Raw genomic sequence first — 18,364 nt, forward strand, 5'->3', positions numbered from 1 at the left:
AGCTAAAGAAACCGGCTGAAGCGAAGCGGCCAAAGCCGGCATTCTCGGTCTCCTCAAGACCACTCCAGGAACAGGCACTCCAGGAACAGGCACTCCAGGAACAGGCACTCCAGGAACAGGCACTCCAGGAACAGGCACTCCAGGAACAGGCACTCCAGGAACAGGCACTCCAGGAACAGAAGCAGGTAGAGCTGAAGCAGGTAGAGCTAGCGAAGCAGATGAAACCAGCAGAAAGACCCGCCGGGAGACAAAAGTTCGATAATAATGATATGAGACCGAAACAGCAGCTTATACCCGTGGAGAGAGACCCAGCCAGACCAGAAGAAGAGCGAGAGCCGCTCCGAGTGAGACCAGTGGACCCGTCGCGGCGCCCCCCGGTGGATTCCAGACGTCGCCGCGTCCCGAGCCCTTTCAAAAGGGGCGAAGACGACCGGGTACAGAGCCTCAAAGACGCGCAGCCTAAACACCCAGACGGGAAGCCCCTTGTGGCTGAGCGCCCCCCAGTGGCCCGGAGGAGGATGTACGCGAACCGCACCGCGGAGCTACCGCCGGCCGTCGGCAAACACTCCAGAATTCCTCTGCCCGACGTCGGAGCCCCCTTGATGAGGCCGAACCGGGGGGATGTGGTCACCCGCAACGGTCTCCGAAAGAGGGAGATGGAGCTGAATGCACCTCTACCGCACAACGGGCCACAGACCACCGCCGGAGCCAGGAGGGCCAGAGGATGGCTGGACACGAAGCAGGACGTCGTAGCGGACGAGGGGGAAGTGGACAGAGGGGCCGAGAGGAGAGCGGAGGACGACTCGCTGTGGGGGCTGGGGGGGGACTCGGAGGGCGGCGACGAGGACGAGCTGAACTACGACCTGCCGCCCGCGCCTGTGTTTGACCCCGAGGTCAACTGGAGCCAGACCTTCCAGGTCAACCAGCTGGACCTCCAGGCGTTACGATCCGATTGGATAGACCTGCGCTGTAACGTCTCCGGCAACATCATCCTCCGCCCCGGCGACGCTCAGCCCGTCCTCAAGGCCTTCATGGACAAGCTCAACCACAAGCACCACGGGTACGTTTGCGTCTTCAGTTGTGTATCAGGGTGGTGTTGAGCTTATAAAAGGTCTTAAAAAGCATTAAATAGTTTGGAAATGTCTTAAATATGTATATATTGAATGCTACTGTACAAGCAAGTCCAAAATTAATGCCAAGGGCCAAATACCTGTAAAATGAATATTTGGCAATATCAACAAGATCACCTCACAGTCTTTGGTTTTTGCTAATCGTGTCCTGAAACTTGGTCCTTGATGACCACCGTCCACTCTCGCGTGATTGGTTGTTGTCTGCAGTGTCTGCATATGTATGGAGCAAGCTAGTCATTCTAACCTGTAAACACTCAGCTTTACTAGACACGCCCAGAAACCAAAAGAGGATAGGAAGTATGGCATTTGCCAACTATGCCCCAAAACTATGGAACACACTACCAACACACATCAAAAACGCCAGCTCCATACACATTTTTAAAGGAAAATTAAAAACGTACCTATACAGTCTAGCTTACAAATAGTTATGGCTTGGAAAAACCTGATGGATCCATGAGGCTAGGATAAGCCTTGTGGACCCAACTTTTTAGATGAAGGAACGGGTACATACGCACACAATACACAACCACTGATGGATCCGTAAGGCTTGGATAAGTCTTATGGACCCAACTCTTTAGATGAGGGAACGGGTACATACGCACACAATACGCGGCCACTGATGGATCCATGGGGCTTGGATAAGTCCTAGGGACCCAACTCTGACCACTGACCATATGAGGGAACGGGTACATACGCACACAATACGCGGCCACTGATGGATCCATGGGGCTTGGATAAGTCCTGTGGACCCAACTCTGACCACTAATAAAAACGTAACTACACTAGCGTTATAAGAGCTAACATTGCTACCTACCGTACAAGTGCATTGGTTTAGTGCATTTCCTACTTCCGGTTGCTACTGAGTGGACATGTTTGTGCGGACCTGTTCTCCCAAACTGGTAAGCAAATGACTGTTTTCATGTTTTCATTTTTACGTTATTATTATTATTATTATTATTATTATTATTATTATTATTATTATTATTATTATTATTATTATTATTATTATTATTATTATTATTATTATTATTATTATTATTATTATTATTATTATTATTATTATTATTATTGTTTTTTTTTTTTTTTTTTTTTTTTTTTTAAACATTGATCTTAACTGATCACTGTGACTTTATTGCTTTTATCGTTATATATGCCTATGTTTGTGTACAGCACTTTGAGCTACATGACATGTATGAAAGGTGCTTTATAAATACTTACTTACTTACTTACTTACTTACTTACTTACTTACTTACTTTACCTGGGGTTCTCCCTGGGCTCTCCCATTAATCTTCACTATAAAGCTTAAAGGTGCTGTAAGTGGTATTTATTTTGTTAAAATAAGTGTTAAATAGCTCTACATTCCGACAGCCATCACTGATATAGAGGAGAGAGAATCCTAGATATTTTTACTTATTTCAAGAAATCTTGCCAAGCCAAATTTGCTTACTGTACTGGTAGATTATTTTACTTGTTTCAAGGACAAATCTTTTTTTTCTTTGTCAGACCATTCTTGCAATGTATTTTCATTTTACTTTTACTGCAGAGCCGAGGGACTGGGAGACCCATGTTACTTTCCAGACAATCTATATCAGTGATGTCTGTCGGGAGTGTAGAGCTATTATTTTGTAGACCACTCATTTTAACCAACAAAAATACCACTTACAGCGCCTTTAAAGACATGCATGCTAGTAGGTACATACTGTACCTTGTGGCTGGAGTTGGTCCCCACAGGCACCAGACCATGGCTGCCCACTGCTCCTAACTACGTGGGATGGGTTGAATGCAGAGGGCGAATTGACGAGCTGTAAAAAGTGGGGCAATTGTCAGTCCAATCTACAAGGGGAAGTTGACTAGATTCATTTTAACTTTAACTTTTAACTGCCTGTAGGCTAAATGTGACAGTTCTCTATAAACTATGAAACCGAGAACCACCATAATAATACAGCATGGAAATGACTAAATGACTCACCATGGAAATAAATGGTCTTTATATAGACCTCACTTGACCAAGACCAGCCCAACCACTTAAACGCCTTAAAAGTAGCCCAGTACACATTCAGATAAACATTCTTTATTGCCTATATTTATTGTAACGTATACAGCATACAAACCCTCATCTGCACCTTTGTTTACACTGTTTATTTTTCACCTGTTTTTATATTCACATCTAATTTTATTGCCTATATTTATGTAGTTTCTAGTGATAAATATCATTATGGACAAATATGTTTTCCCATTAGCATGTATATAAATGAGATCCCTGTAATATTGTACTCAAATATCAAGCTGTAGCATCTGTGTAGACTAGAGTGTATACTTGTTTCTCAACATGTAATCTCATTTGTACCTGCCCCCCCCCCCCCCCCCCCCAGACGCTTCACGCTCGTCCGTGTGGTCAACGTGGAGAAGCGATCGGACGGGGTCCAGGGCAGCCGGTACCTCCTGGACCTGGAGCTGAAGGATGTGAGTGGCCAGCTGCTCCGTCTGTCACACTACGTCTACACTCTGATTCGCCACAAGAGGCCACACGCGCGAGGCCTTCCATTCCAGCGACACGCCCCAGAGACGGTGCTGTGCAACCCTGTGGGCTTCCACTGGGACCCCACGACCACCGTCCACTTCATAGTACCAGGTGAGCACACGTACACACGCTGACACGTACACACGCTGACACGTACACACGCTGACACGTACACACGCTGACACGTACACACGCTGACACGTACACACGCTGACACGTACACATGCTGACACGTACACACGCTGACACGTACACACGCTGACACGTATGTACACACGCTGACACGTACACACGCTGACACGTACACACGCTGACACGTACACACGCTGACACGTACACACGCTGACACGTACACACGCTGACATGTATGTACACACGCTGACACGTACACACGCTGACACGTACACACGCTGACACGTACACACGCTGACATGTATGTACACACGCTGACACGTACACACGCTGACACGTACACACGCTGACACGTACACACGCTGACATGTATGTACACACGCTGACACGTACACACGCTGACACGTACACACGCTGACACGTACACACGCTGACACGTACACACGCTGACACGTACACACGCTGACACGTACACACGCTGACACGTACACACGCTGACACGTACACACGCTGACACGTACACACGCTGACACGTACACACGCTGACACGTACACACGCTGACACGTACACACGCTGACACGTACACACGCTGACACGTACACACGCTGACACATACACATGCTGACACGTACACACGCTGACATGTATGTACACACGCTGACACGTACACAGTACACACGTACACACGCTGACATGTATGTACACACGCTGACACGTACACACGCTGACACATACACACGCTGACACGTACACATGCTGACACGTACACACACTGACACGTACACACGCTGACATGTATGTACACACGCTGACACGTACACACACTGACACGTACACACGCTGACACGTACACACACTGACACGTACACACGCTGACACGTACACACGCTGACACGTACACACGCTGACACGTACACATGCTGACACGTACACACGCTGACAAGTATGTACACACGCTGACACGTACACATGCTGACACGTACACACGCTGACAAGTATGTACACACGCTGACACATACACATGCTGACACGTACACACGCTGACACGTACACACGCTGACACGTACACACGCTGACACGTACACATGCTGACACGTACACACGCTGACACGTACACACGCTGACACGTACACACGCTGACACGTACACACGCTGACATGTACACATGCTGACACGTACACACGCTGACACGTACACACGCTGACACGTACACACGCTGACACGTACACACGCTGACACGTACACACGCTGACACGTACACACGCTGACATGTACACAGTACACACGTACACACGCTGACACGTACACACGCTGACACGTACACACGCTGACACGTACACACGCTGACACGTACACACGCTGACACGTACACACGCTGACACGTACACACGCTGACACGTACACACGCTGACACGTACACACGCTGACACGTACACAGTACACACGTACACACGCTGACACGTACACACGCTGACACGTACACACACATCCTCATGTCAACCTGTGTCCAAAACACACATTCAAATTAGTGCTGCATGATTCATCAGAATCAGAAAGGTCTTGATTGCCAAGTAGTTTACACATACAAGGACTTTGATTTGATCATATTGGTGCGACATTAACGGACAGACAATTACGGTAGAATAAAATAAAATGGAATATAAACTAAATTAAAATAGAAGTAAAATATGCGGACTTCCGGGCATGACGAGTAACTAGGAGGTCGCACATTTTAGGCTCAGCTGCTAGCATGTAATTTAATCCTACAAAACTAATCAAAATATCACTCAAAGTCGCGCAGTATAAGTATAAGAATATCCGGAATCTAAATGTCAGGAAAAAACGCTAAAGAAAAAGCAAAGAAGGATAGAAAGAAAGCTGAACAGTCTGAGGTGGAGGAGGAGGCCACCAAGTCGGGTGAAAATAAGATGGCTAACGCACACGAGGACGTCGACGAATCTGATGATGAAAAGTTGAGTCCAGACAACCAAGATATCATGAAAGCCATACTGACTATGAAAACTGGACTGTATAAGAAATTCGACAAAATGCAAATAACAATTACGGAAATAAAGAAACAGATACAAGATTGCATAAGCCGCATAGAGCAGACTGAACAACGGATTTCTGACGCGGAGGACAACGTTAATAAGCTGATACCGAAGGTTGGCACTCTGGAGAACACCGTTAAAAACCTTCTCGACAAAGTGGAGGACTTGGAATGCAGGAGTCGAAGAAATAACGTCAGGTTGGTGGGGCTACCGGAAAAGGCAGAGGGCCAGGATGCAACTGCATTTTTGGAGAAATGGTTACCGGAGGCTCTGAATATTGAACCAGGGGGCTTAGTATTGGAGCGTGCTCATAGAATCGGTGCGCCACTTGACTCTCAACGCCCAAGGACCCTAATCATGAAGTTCATGAACTTCAAGGACAGAGAGAGAGTACTGAGGGCGGCTAGGACCAAGGGACGGGTCCTTTATAATAACGAGCCGGTTCGTCTTCACATAGACCTCTCTGCAGGTGTGCACAAGAGGCAGCGCGGATACGACGAGGTGCGGAAGAAGCTAAGAGACCGGGGGATCCACACGCACCGAATCATCTTTCCAGACCGGCTGCTGGTAACTCACAACGAGAGAGCCCGCACCTTTCAAACACCGGCGGAGGTGGAAAAGTTTATCCGAAGCATTTGATTTATTGAGACGGTCCCGGCGTTGGAAGGCTCCGAAAGGAAAGTAACAGTCATACTGAGCCTACTGTATTCTTATAAGTGAATATATAAATGACGTTATAAAAATAGCCATTTCCACGAAATGAGGCGTGGTTGGACTATGACTGTTTAGTTTTCCTCTGATTTTTATTTGTATTCTTATTCGGACAGGACTGAGTCTAGTTCAATGGACAAAATCAGCACTGGTTTAGACTTTTCCTACAACGCATTGCAGATTCTGGGGCAGGCTACAAACATTTAACTTTTTACATTTTCCTCGTCTCCCAGCCTGCGTGCGCGCGTTCCAGGTTTGTACTAAAAGTGTTTCAGATTTGTAATAATAGTGTTTGGCGTTTAAAGTAAGCCCCTGACCTAATGGATACTATACCTACAAGTTGCAAGCATTGCGCAGTTCAAGACAACACTAGATATGTTATTTGTGATTAGTATTTAGAAAAAATGAAAGCTAGTTTGAGCTTAGGGGGAAGACAAGTTAGAGAAACTCGTTTGGCCAGTAGTGAAATGAGGGGTGAGGGGAGATGCATGGGCATCAGGTTAGTAGGGGGTGGGGGGTGGGTGTTTTTTCCTGATGTGTTTTATTATTTTTTCTTCTCTCATATGGGTGTGGCTGTCTGTGTACCTTTTCATAAGGGATATATATATATTAATTAACTAATGTCAGAGAACTGCAAGGTGAAATTTACTTCGTGGAATTGTAGGGGCTTGAACAAAATTACAAAGGTGAAAAGGGTAATGAGCAGGTTAAAATATTTGAAATCAAAAATTGTTTTTTTACAAGAAACGCATCTTTTGAATGAAGATGTTCCTAAAGTAGCAAAAAGGTGGCAGGGCCAAGTGTTATCTGCCCCCTACACCACTCATGCCAGGGGGGTTATGATACTAATTCATAAGTCTGTCCCATTACAGGTACATAATGTAGTAAGGGACACTGCAGGTAGATATATTATGGTCCAGGGTAGGTTACTGTCTGAAACGTTAACGCTGATAAATGTTTATGGTCCCAATGAAGAGGACCCTAAATTCTATGATAATTTATTTTTGACAGCCTCAACTCTTCCTGGACAATACATAATAGCTGGTGACTTTAATTGTACGTTGGACCCTTCAAAGGACAGGTCAACTGGTCTAGAAGGCACTCACAATAAGTCGAGAAAGACAATACATCATTTTATGAAGGAATTAAACTTGTTGGATATTTGGAGGCATGGCAATCCAAATGCAGTGCAGTATTCCTGCTATTCCAGCACTCACAAAACACACTCACGCATAGACTACTTTTTAGTCTCAGCACTGCTTGCCTCCAAAGTAGGTGAATGTCAGTATAGCAGTATAGTTATTTCGGACCACGCAGCGGTATCCTTGAACTATGAAGATACTAACCTAGTGAATGACCCACCAAGATGGCGTTTTCAACCAGGATGGCTCACGGATCACACATTTATAGACTTTTTGGAGAAACAGATTGACCTGTATTTTGAATGCAACAAGTCCCAGACCTCTGCTGGCATAAGGTGGGAGGCTTTCAAGGCTTTTATTAGGGGACAAATAATCTCTTTCACTAGCTCAAAGAAAAAGGCTACAAGACTTGAAATGGAGAAATTAGATCAGGATATAAAAAAAATGGAAACGGAAATGTATCATAACAAACATACGACTACAGATGCTCATTCAAAACTACTACTGCTTAGATCACAGTACAATGAATTAGCAGCTAACAAAGCCGCTGCCGACCTAATAAGACTCAAACAGTCCTACTATGATCAGGGGGAAAAGCCTGGAAAACTTCTCGCCTGGCGCATTAAACAACAACAAGCAGAAAGATCCATCAATTGTATTGAAGCCCCAAATGGTAGAACTATAGTGGACCCAACAGAGATTAATGAGGCTTTTAGAGTCTTCTATGGGAAATTATACAGCTCTGAATGTTCTCCTAACCTGGACATGCAAACACAATTCTTAGACGACCTAGATATTCCCAAAATTTCAAAGGAGGAGAGTAGGGCTTTAGATCAAAATATAACTGGCGTTGAAATTGCTGATGCAATCGGCTGTATGCAGGCTGGAAAAGCAGCAGGCCCAGATGGCATCCCCATAGATATTTATAAGAAATTCCAAACTAAATTAATATCACCCCTCTTGGAGATGTTTCAGGAATCCTTCGAGAATGGTCTTCTCCCCACATCTATGAGAGGAGCCCTAATCACTTTACTTCCAAAACCAGGGAAACCTAATACAAAATGTGAAAATATGCGTCCAATCAGCCTCCAAAATTCGGATACCAAGATTATTAGTAAAATTATTGCAAGAAGACTGGAGGTCCTTCTACCTAGGGTGGTGGGGGAAGACCAGAATGGATTTATTCAAGGGAGACAGGGTTTTCATAACGTCCGACGTGTGCTCAATATTTTATATAACCACAAGGGGGCGACAGACACTGCCTTACTCTCACTGGATGCAGAGAAGGCCTTCGACCGTGTCGAGTGGCCTTATCTGTTTGAGGTGTTAACACGATTTGGCTTTGGAGACACATTCGTCAAATGGGTTAGATTGCTTTGTACAGGGCTTACGGCAGAAGTTCTGACGAATAGCAAGGTCTCTAAACCCTTTAAAATTAGTAGAAGTTGCCCACAAGGGAGCCCTTTATCGCCCTTACTTTTCATTCTTGCGATCGAACCATTTGCTATAGCGGTGAGGATGCACAGTGATATTCATGGGATTCGAGAAGGTCATATAGAACATAGGATAGCCCTCTTCGCCGATGATGTAATATTAATGCTAAAAAATCTACACAGGTCTATCCCAGCACTCCTAAGTCTTATTGAAACATTTGGGAAAATATCTGGCTATAAAGTGAATCACTCCAAATCATCTATAATGTTACTCAATGAAAGAGAGAGGGAGGATGGGCTTGTTTGTGCTTCTACTCTCAACTCAACAGATACATTCACGTATTTGGGAATAAAAATTGTCCCTGAGGTGAATAAGATTTCTCAGATAAACTATGACCCAATTCTGGAAGCTAGTACTTCTTCAATAGAGCGTTGGACATCCCTACCCATCTCAATTATCGGCAGGATTAATATTCTAAAAATGAATATACTCCCTAAATTTCTCTACCTATTCCAGAATATCCCTTTACCCCCCCCCTCGTCTTTGTTCACAAGAATCAAGAAACTGTTTACCAACTTTATATGGCAAAATAAACGCCCCAGATTACGTCTATCTCTACTTTACCTACCATATGACCGAGGAGGCCTGAAATGCCCAAATATCCAATGGTATTACTGGGCAGCACAACTGCGGACGATCATGTTTTACTTCTCATCGGAGAATCCCCCTGCTTGGATCCATTCAGAATCCTGCTCTGTTAAACCGAGCTTACCCTTGCACCTGTATTTGTACTCTGGAGACCGTAAATATCTGAAGAAAAATACAGACAACCCCATTATTTTAAACATGATAGATGTGTGGATTTAAAGTATGGGCTGAAAAGGGGTTAAGGAAAGTGCAAGACGTATACAGGGAGGAGGATGAAGTATTCATGTCCTTTGCGGAAATATCTACAAAATATGATATTCCGAAACATCACTTTTTTAAATATCTTCAGCTAAGGAGTTTTATATCATCTCAGAACCATTCATTGGATATACCGAACATTTCCATCTTAGAGGTAGCAGTCACTAGACACTGTTATGGTAAAGGTTTAATTTCAATGCTATACGACTTATTTGTATCTGGTTCAGATGAATCATCTGAATCAAAACTGAATCAATGGAACGAAGACATAGAGGAGGAAATATCTTTAGAAGAATGGAGCGTGGCATGTAAAGAGGCACAGAGTCAGACAGTCAGTAGCAACCTAAAACTTATACAATATAAATGGCTGATGCGTACATATATAACTCCTGTTAAATTGCATAAGTTTAATGATAATATTCCAGATACTTGTATTAAGTGTAGTGAGGAAAGGGGGACACTGTTCCACTGCATATGGGAATGTGTGAAAGTGAAAACCTTCTGGCAAGATGTTATTGATCTGATCGATCAAATCTTATCAAAGAAGTTGCCATTGAATCCCAAGCTTTTTATTCTTGGTTTATATCCTACCACCCCACATCTACAACGCAAAGAGTTTAGATTTATAGATATGTGCATATTACAAGCAAAACGTGTAATAGCTCTTAATTGGAAAAATGTTGATGGACCAAGAATTGGTATGTGGATTAAAGAAATGGCTTCAAATATGTCAATGGAAAAGATGGTGTATATTGTTAGACGTAAACAAAACATTTTTGATAATGCCTGGGGACCATTTGTGTACTTCTTAAAGCATAATACGAATGTTGGGAACTTGCTTCAACAAGAACGGGATTAGGGGGAGTACTGTGGGACAACTCTTATCATTGTGTAAAAACGACAAGAAACACCCTTTACTTAATGTGTAAAACATTTTGGTTGTATTATTATTTATTTATGTTTATTTTTTATTTAAATCTGTATCCTTCCTATGTGAACCTGTTTTTGAAGTTAATTATTATTTTGTGGGGTGGGGTTAGGGGAGGGAGAACGGGGTGAAAATGTTTGCTGAATACTGCTCTGCTGATATACATGTTGTAATTTGCAAACTAAAACCCAATAAATATATTGTTAAAAAAAAAAAAAAAAGTAAAATATGCCAGGGCTGTACAATTGTGCACGATGTGGTCACATACACTAATTAGAATAAAAATAACAATACAGTGGGATGGAATATTTAACAGGGCTGTGCAATTGAGCAGTAATGTATGAACAAGTATTTCAAGAGGTTTGATTGAATATACAAATATATAGTCCAGTAAGGTATAGCCTAGTAAGTAATCTAATCGCAATTGCAATATCAGCCTGTGCAACTTATATAACTGTAAAAAGGAAAAAAGGGCTGCGATTTAATTAAATAAGTGTGTGTGTGTGTGTGTGTGTGTGTGTGTGTGTGCTAAATGCAGCAACTTTTTACATTAAATTAAACTTCTCACATACAGCTTGGTTTAATCCAAAACTCCATTTGGAAACTTTGTATTATGAATAAGACATTCTGGGATGTCCGGGCATGGTACTGTTCTCCCTGTGGTGCATGTGATTCAGGAATGTAAACAAACACATCACCGGCAGCCACCCAGGGGTAACCGGTAGTCAGAGTAACTATGGGAGGCTGATGGGGTCAAAAAGGGTAATGTGATTAATGGAGTCTTAAATCAAATCGAAAATTTTGTATGTGTTAATATAAATATAAAATAATCGCAATCACACTCTTTCAACAAATCGTGCAGCCCTAATTTAAATGCGTCCCCCACTCACTCACTCTCTCTCACACGCATATGTCTCAGTGAAGAACCAGGCTCGCTGGGTGCGGCAGCTCATCGTGGACATGGAGACCTTGTACCGAGACACAGGAGACCCCAACTTCAACCTCATCATCACCGACTACAACAGCACCGACATGGACGTGGAGAAGGCTCTGCAGTCCTCCACGCTCTTCAGGTATGTTGTGGGGTTGGTGTGTTTCTTCATGACATCTGGGATACTTTAGATTAGATTAGATTAGATTAGATTAGATTAGATTAGATTAGATTCAAATGTATTATCATTATACAGCACAAGTACAATATAACAAAAATACGTTTGGCATCCAAACAGAGTGCAAATGTACAGTCGAGTGCAATTGTAAGTGTAATGAATATGTACAGTGATACAGGTATAAGGACACTGGTAGTAAGTCATACTGGTCAGCAGTGTAACTAGTAAGAGTTGGTAAGGGATATGCACATCTATAGATATAGTAACACTATCTACAGATATGTAAAAGTTATAGGTTACCGTTATATGCAGCTGTATAAGTAGGTATATACAAGGAATAAATGCAGGTATATTCAGACAGTTATGGATATATATATATATATGCAGTAAATGTATAAATGATCTGGAATACCTACTTGTGAATGTGTCTGTGTCTGTGTTTGTGTCAGATACCAGTACATGAAGCTGAGTGGGAACTTCGAGCGCTCTGCTGGTCTGCAGGCAGGCATCGACCTCATCAGCGTAAGTACAACATCACCCCTCCCTCGTTTTCACTTTATGTTTATTAAGGATCCCCATTAGTCGTTTCCTTAGAAACAACTGTTCTTCCTGCTGGTGTCCACACAAAAGACACAATAAAATATGAACGTACTGTACATTCACACGGTTACAATTGAAATATAATTAAAATAATAGTAATAAAACAAAGAATATAAAGATAAGATTCCTTTATTGTTCCCTTTGGGGAAATTTGGGCATCATAGCAGCATGGGGAGGGGGAGGGGGGGGGGTACAGGTATGGGCAGGGTAACCGTAGAAAGACATAAATATAGGCAATCAAATTATAGTAGATATAAATAAGCAGTGTATACTATATAATTAACTCTGAATATAAGACTATGAGCAAGTAAACAGTGTAATCAAAGGTGCAGAGGAGGATCTGTATGCCCTATCAGTTGTATTATATGATACAATAAATATGGGCAATAAACACAATCTGAATATATACTGTAAGTAAAGTATACAATATACACAAGTGCAGTATACACAAGGTACCCTAACTGGCATTATATACGTTGTAACTGAGGGGTACAATTCCCTGACTGTATTGATAAGTATGGTATCATTAAACCACTACCGCTTTATGTACTTTAATTACTGGCCATACAGTACACGATATATGAATATGATGAACACTTCCCACAATGAAATCGGTTCCAGTCAAAGGTATTAATCAAGTATTTAATGGAGCAAAAGGTACATAGGATACTTTACATTATTCTTTGAATGCACTTGTAAGGCAAAGGAGTATGCGTAGGCAAATCAATAACGAATGTCCATTCTCTGGTTACGCAGGAGGTAATTATACAACCTGAATCTTAGGGAATTATATCTATGGTACACTAGTAATAGCGGGAGATACTGGAAAGGGTTCCCACTGGTTGTAAGCCAGCAAGGGGGTAGAAGATCTGTCGGTAGTAGGACGTCTGGTCAACGATGACTAGGGAGACTTCAGGTACAGAAGCCGGTGCAGTAGTCTCTTGATCCACAGACGAATACAGCTTGGTTCTCTGGTAGACTGTAGCTCTACAGTGAAGAAAGCTAGGCGGCCTCAGGCTCTCTGAGCGCCGACTCGACTTGACTCCTCTCGGGGTAAATCCAACACGTGCAGGCGTCGGCGATTATCCGCTCCATAAATCATAGGACCAAAGCAAATATATTCCAGCCGCAAAGGGCTATGTAGTCGTCGGGTAGATTAATCCAGTGTACATGTCCATACGGTTCTCGCCTAGGTCTCCTCGGGTGAAAGCGCCATGCGGTCGGCCCAGCCTGGATAAGAACTCTAGCTAATACGAGAAAGCGTTGGAGATGCTGGTCACCACAGAATTCCAACCGCACGATACACTATACACAAATAGACTATTAAAGACTCAATAGAAATATGTCGCACTCGACGGTATAGCGCCAAACTCTGACAATTCAGTTACTAATTTGCACGCGGTCTCGATGCTCTATTCTGAGGCCAAACAGGCCATACTTCACCGCACGTTGTATCGTGGGTGAGGCTTCACTTAGTGGGTAACATACTAAAGCTAAGAAGGGTACGGAGGTAAGGGGCTAAGGGGCTTCTACATTCACCTGCGCCGTATTTATACGCACGGTGCACAAAATAGTGCCACTCTCATTTCTGTCGCCGTATCCCTGGGCAGGGCCGGGCAAGTACAGACATGTCGTGTCGGTGACTTTGAACTTGGCTCCGGGGGCCGGTCCCTGGCGCCGGTGGACCGCTGTCCAATAGGAGAATGAACTATTATGGTCTGGGCTAAAAGGGATATTCCGTGTATATGTACAAGGAATATACAGGGGATATCAAACGATATACAAATACTATGCAATATATATCAATAAATAAATATATTCGGTTTAATCTGATCCTTTGTAACAGCCGCCCCCTAATTAGTCCCACCTAATTAGCTAAGCAGAGACAGATTAACCGCACTGTCCACTACTCAATGTCTGCTGTGAGGGTCAGTCAGTTCACAAAGTCATGGGGTCATGGTCGTCATCGATAGTATCGGGGAGCCTTGGCAGTTCTATTAGCCTCGCCACGGGTCGGGTGTAGGTCCGCCCTTGGACGAGCACTTCAGCTGCTCGGACCTTTCCGTCGGCACCGGTGATCACTTTGCTTACGCGGCCAGCCGGCCACATAGCTCGGGGTAGTGACTGGTCGATAATCATGACGACTGTTCCTTCTGTCAAATTGTCTCTCTCTTTTACCCATTTCTGGCGGGTCTGTAGAGACGGTAGGTAGTGGAGTAGGAAGCTGTTCCAAAACTTGTCAGCCAATACTTGACTGTACCTCCACATTCTTCGGCCGTTCGCTTCTTCAGGCCTGTACATTGTCTGGGGTAGCGCGGGGTCCAGCCGCCCCATCAAGAGTGTGTTGGGGGTGACTGGGTCGACATCTGCTACATCACTTGAGACGTAACCGAGGGGCTTTGAGTTCAATACTCCCTCGATCTCCGTGAGGACTGTCATTAGGACTTCTTCCGCCACGGTCTGGGCCCCAAGCACGGCGTACAGGGCTGTCTTTATTGAACGTACTTCTCGTTCCCAAGTTCCACCGAAGTGAGGTGCGTTCGGGGGATTAAACTGGAAGTCAATCTGGGATGGAGCGAGGTGGGTCTTAAGTTCTGGGCCCATAGCTTGGAAGCTCTCTCTCAGCTCTCTTTCTCCGCCTTTGAAGTTTGTCCCGTGATCAGACAACAATATAGACGGTTTGCCTTTCCGCGATGTGAATCTTCGGAAGGCCATAAGGAATGAGTCTGTGCTCATGGTTGGAAGGAGTTCTATATGTATCGCTCGGGTGGTCATGCATTTGAATACAATACCCCACCGCTTCTCGGTTCCTCTTCCTTTCTTTATATACAGCGGGCCGAAACAGTCCATACCGGTGGAGTGAAAAGGCTTGTCGCCGAGTCGGAGGCGACAGGGAGGTAGGTCAGCCATCCGGGGTATACTGGGCTGCGCTCGCCACTTACGACAGTCTAGACAGGTTCGCTGGAAGCGCCGCACTGCTTCTCTCCCTTGCAGTATCCAATAACGACGTCTGATCTCCGCGAAGACTCTCTCTGCCCCTGCGTGGTTCACATCCTCGTCGTATTTCTTTATGATCAGCTCTGTGACCTTGTGTCGGCTGTTCAAGACTATCGGGTACTTGACGTCATCCGGTAAGTCTGGGGCTCTCCGCAGACGACCACCCACTCTGATGAGACTATGGGCGTCGCTCTCGGGTGCTAGGTGGAGCAGTCTGCTGTCTGATGGGACGGGCTTTGCTCCCTGTAGACAGTCTAGCTCATCGGGGAACGAGTCTCTCTGGGCTCGTTGTAGTAGAAGAAGTTCTGCTTCTTCGTAGTCAGCTGCAGTAATGTCAGTAGTGAGCTGAACCTCTGGGTGGTGCCACAGGAATGTCTTTAGCTGCGCACTCTCTAGGGTGAGGCAATCGTCTATGTCGGGGTCTGTGGAGACGAGTGTGTTCAATCCACAGAACATAGATTTCTTGTTTTCGGCCTCCTCTTTACTCGCTTCCCGTGGGGTGGGTGTAGGCCACTCTTCTTCCGGGAGCTTGAGAAACTCTGGTCCGTCACTGTATGGGTTGTGACGGGTGAGGTCATCCAGGGACATTCCCCGGGTGATGACGTCAGCTGGGTTGTGTTTTGTGTCCACATACCTCCAGCTTGCTACTTCTGTTAAATCTTGAATCTCTGTGACTCTGACTCCCACGAAGACCTTGTATCTGCACGAATCAGACCGGATCCATGCGAGTACTGTCGTGGAGTCTGACCACAAGATTGTTCTTTGCACCGGAATGGTGAGTTCACGTTGGATTAACGTGGCGAGTTGCGCTCCTGCTAGGGCTGCGCAGAGCTCTAGACGCGGGATAGATTGTTGCTTTCGTGGGGCTATTCTTGAGCGAGCCAGGATGAAAGCAGTATGTATTTCTCCTCCCTCCTCTCGGGCACGCAAGTAGGCCACCGAGCCGTAGGCTACTTCGGAGGCGTCGCTGAAGACGTGCAGGTCCATCTGGCACGTCTCCGGCCTCACTGTGGGTGGGAAGTAGCTGCGGTGTATGTTAACACCTGGGAGTGAGCTGAGTTCCGTCTCCCACTCTCTCCATGTGGATGCAAGGTGTTCGGGTATGGGGTCGTCCCAGCCCTGGTCCTTGTCCCATAACGCTCTTACAATCATCTTTGCCCTGGTGGTGTAAGGTAGAATACATCCCAACGGGTCATATTGTCTGGCGAGTGTTCTGTATACACTCCGTCTGGTGGTCGGTAGTGCAGTCGACCTTCCCTGCTCCTTGGTCAGGGGTGTGTGTTTATAATGGAGCAAGTCTGTTTTGAAGCGCCAGACTAGTCCTAATGTCATTTCTTGGGCTTCTCCTGGGATGGTCGCCATCCAGGTCTCGCTGCTTGCTGCCTTGTCCTCTGGGGAGAGGCTGCGCAATACTTGCGGGTCGCTGCTGGCCCACTGCCTGAGATCAAAGCCGCCTTTGATCAGGGAGGCGCGGAGCTTGAGTAGAAGGGCCTCGGCTTCTTCTGGCGTCGAGACGCTTTGCAGACAGTTGTCCACGTAGAAACTATTTTCTACACTTTTTCGGACCTCTTCATCAGCTGCTGGGTCCTCTGCGACGTGTTTTTGCAGTGCAAACGTAGCACAGCATGGGCTGCATGTGGTTCCGAAAGGGAGGACTTCCCATTGATAGATGGCTGGTTGCTCATCCCCGATCCTCTCTCTCCATAGGAACCGCAGCAGGGGCTTGTCCTCCTCCACTAGTCTCACCTGCAGGAACATCCCTTTGATGTCGCCGCTGATGGCCACCTTGTCCTGGCGGAAACGTAGTAACACGCCTAGTAGGGAGGGGCCGAGTGTTGGGCCGGGCAAGAGCTCTTTATTCAGATTTTGTGATCCGATCTGGTAGCTGCAGTTGAACACAATACGATCCTTGCCGTTGTGGTGGACTTTGTGGTGCGGCACGTACCATGATTCGGTCGTCTGATCGGCCTCTTTAATGTCAATTTTCTTTATGTGTCCCGCTGTGATTAGCTTGTTAATCTCAGCGCGGTACACAGTCTCTTGAGCGGGGTCTCTGGCTAGGCGCCGCTCTGTGTTCAATAGATACCGCTCCGTCGCTTCTTTTGGGGCGTGGAAGGTGGGCATACCCTCTCGCCTCAAGAGTGGAGTTGCGTATCTCATCACTCCGTTGACTTTGACTCTCTTTGTCCCTTGCTCGAGGAGTGCTATGGCGTAAATGTCTTCCTTGGAACGAATGTCTTTATTTTCGTTCTTAAAGGGCATTGTCTCTAGTGTCCATAGCCTCTCGACATGCTGTAGGAGGGTGGTGTCTTCTTCTGTCACTCTGGAGTGGAGGCAGCTAGTGGCTGCTGTTCGGTTAAGAGACTTAGCGAGGGGGCCTTGTAATGTCCATCCTAGGCGGGTCTCGACTGCTGCAGGACAGCCTCTGGGCCCTGTGTGGACCCGGTCTATCGGGACTATGAGGTCTGCATGGTCGGAGCCTATCAGCAGGGTCGGGGTGGCACCGTCTATGAGCGGGATAGGTAGTTGACGCAGGTGCACATATTTATCCATCAGCTTGGCGATGGGGTAGGTGTACTGCGACAGGCCTATTTCTTGGCTGGTGAAAGCATTAGTAATCCTATACCGTCTCTCTGGCTGCCCGCTTGCTGCGATAGTGAAGGAGACATTCTCGCCCTTTATCGTCTTTAGATCTCTTCTT

At 45.5% G+C, this 18,364-nt stretch overlaps 1 protein-coding gene across 1 annotated transcript in view; it reads left to right on the forward strand.

Moving 5' to 3' along the window:
- The window catches only part of b4galnt3b (beta-1,4-N-acetyl-galactosaminyl transferase 3b), a 123,519-nt gene that overhangs the window by 92,746 nt on the left and 12,409 nt on the right, over window positions 1–18,364 (forward strand). The window contains exons 14-17 of the mRNA XM_084335233.1: window positions 3–1,060; window positions 3,504–3,763; window positions 11,877–12,030; window positions 12,516–12,588. Of these exons, the coding sequence (XP_084191359.1) occupies window positions 3–1,060; window positions 3,504–3,763; window positions 11,877–12,030; window positions 12,516–12,588 (1,545 nt within the window). The remainder of the gene's footprint in view (window positions 1–2; window positions 1,061–3,503; window positions 3,764–11,876; window positions 12,031–12,515; window positions 12,589–18,364) is intronic.

The sequence above is a fragment of the Notolepis coatsorum genome, assembly GCF_963971535.1.
Source record: "Notolepis coatsorum genome assembly, chromosome: 18".
Classification (NCBI taxonomy): domain Eukaryota; kingdom Metazoa; phylum Chordata; class Actinopteri; order Aulopiformes; family Paralepididae; genus Notolepis; species Notolepis coatsorum.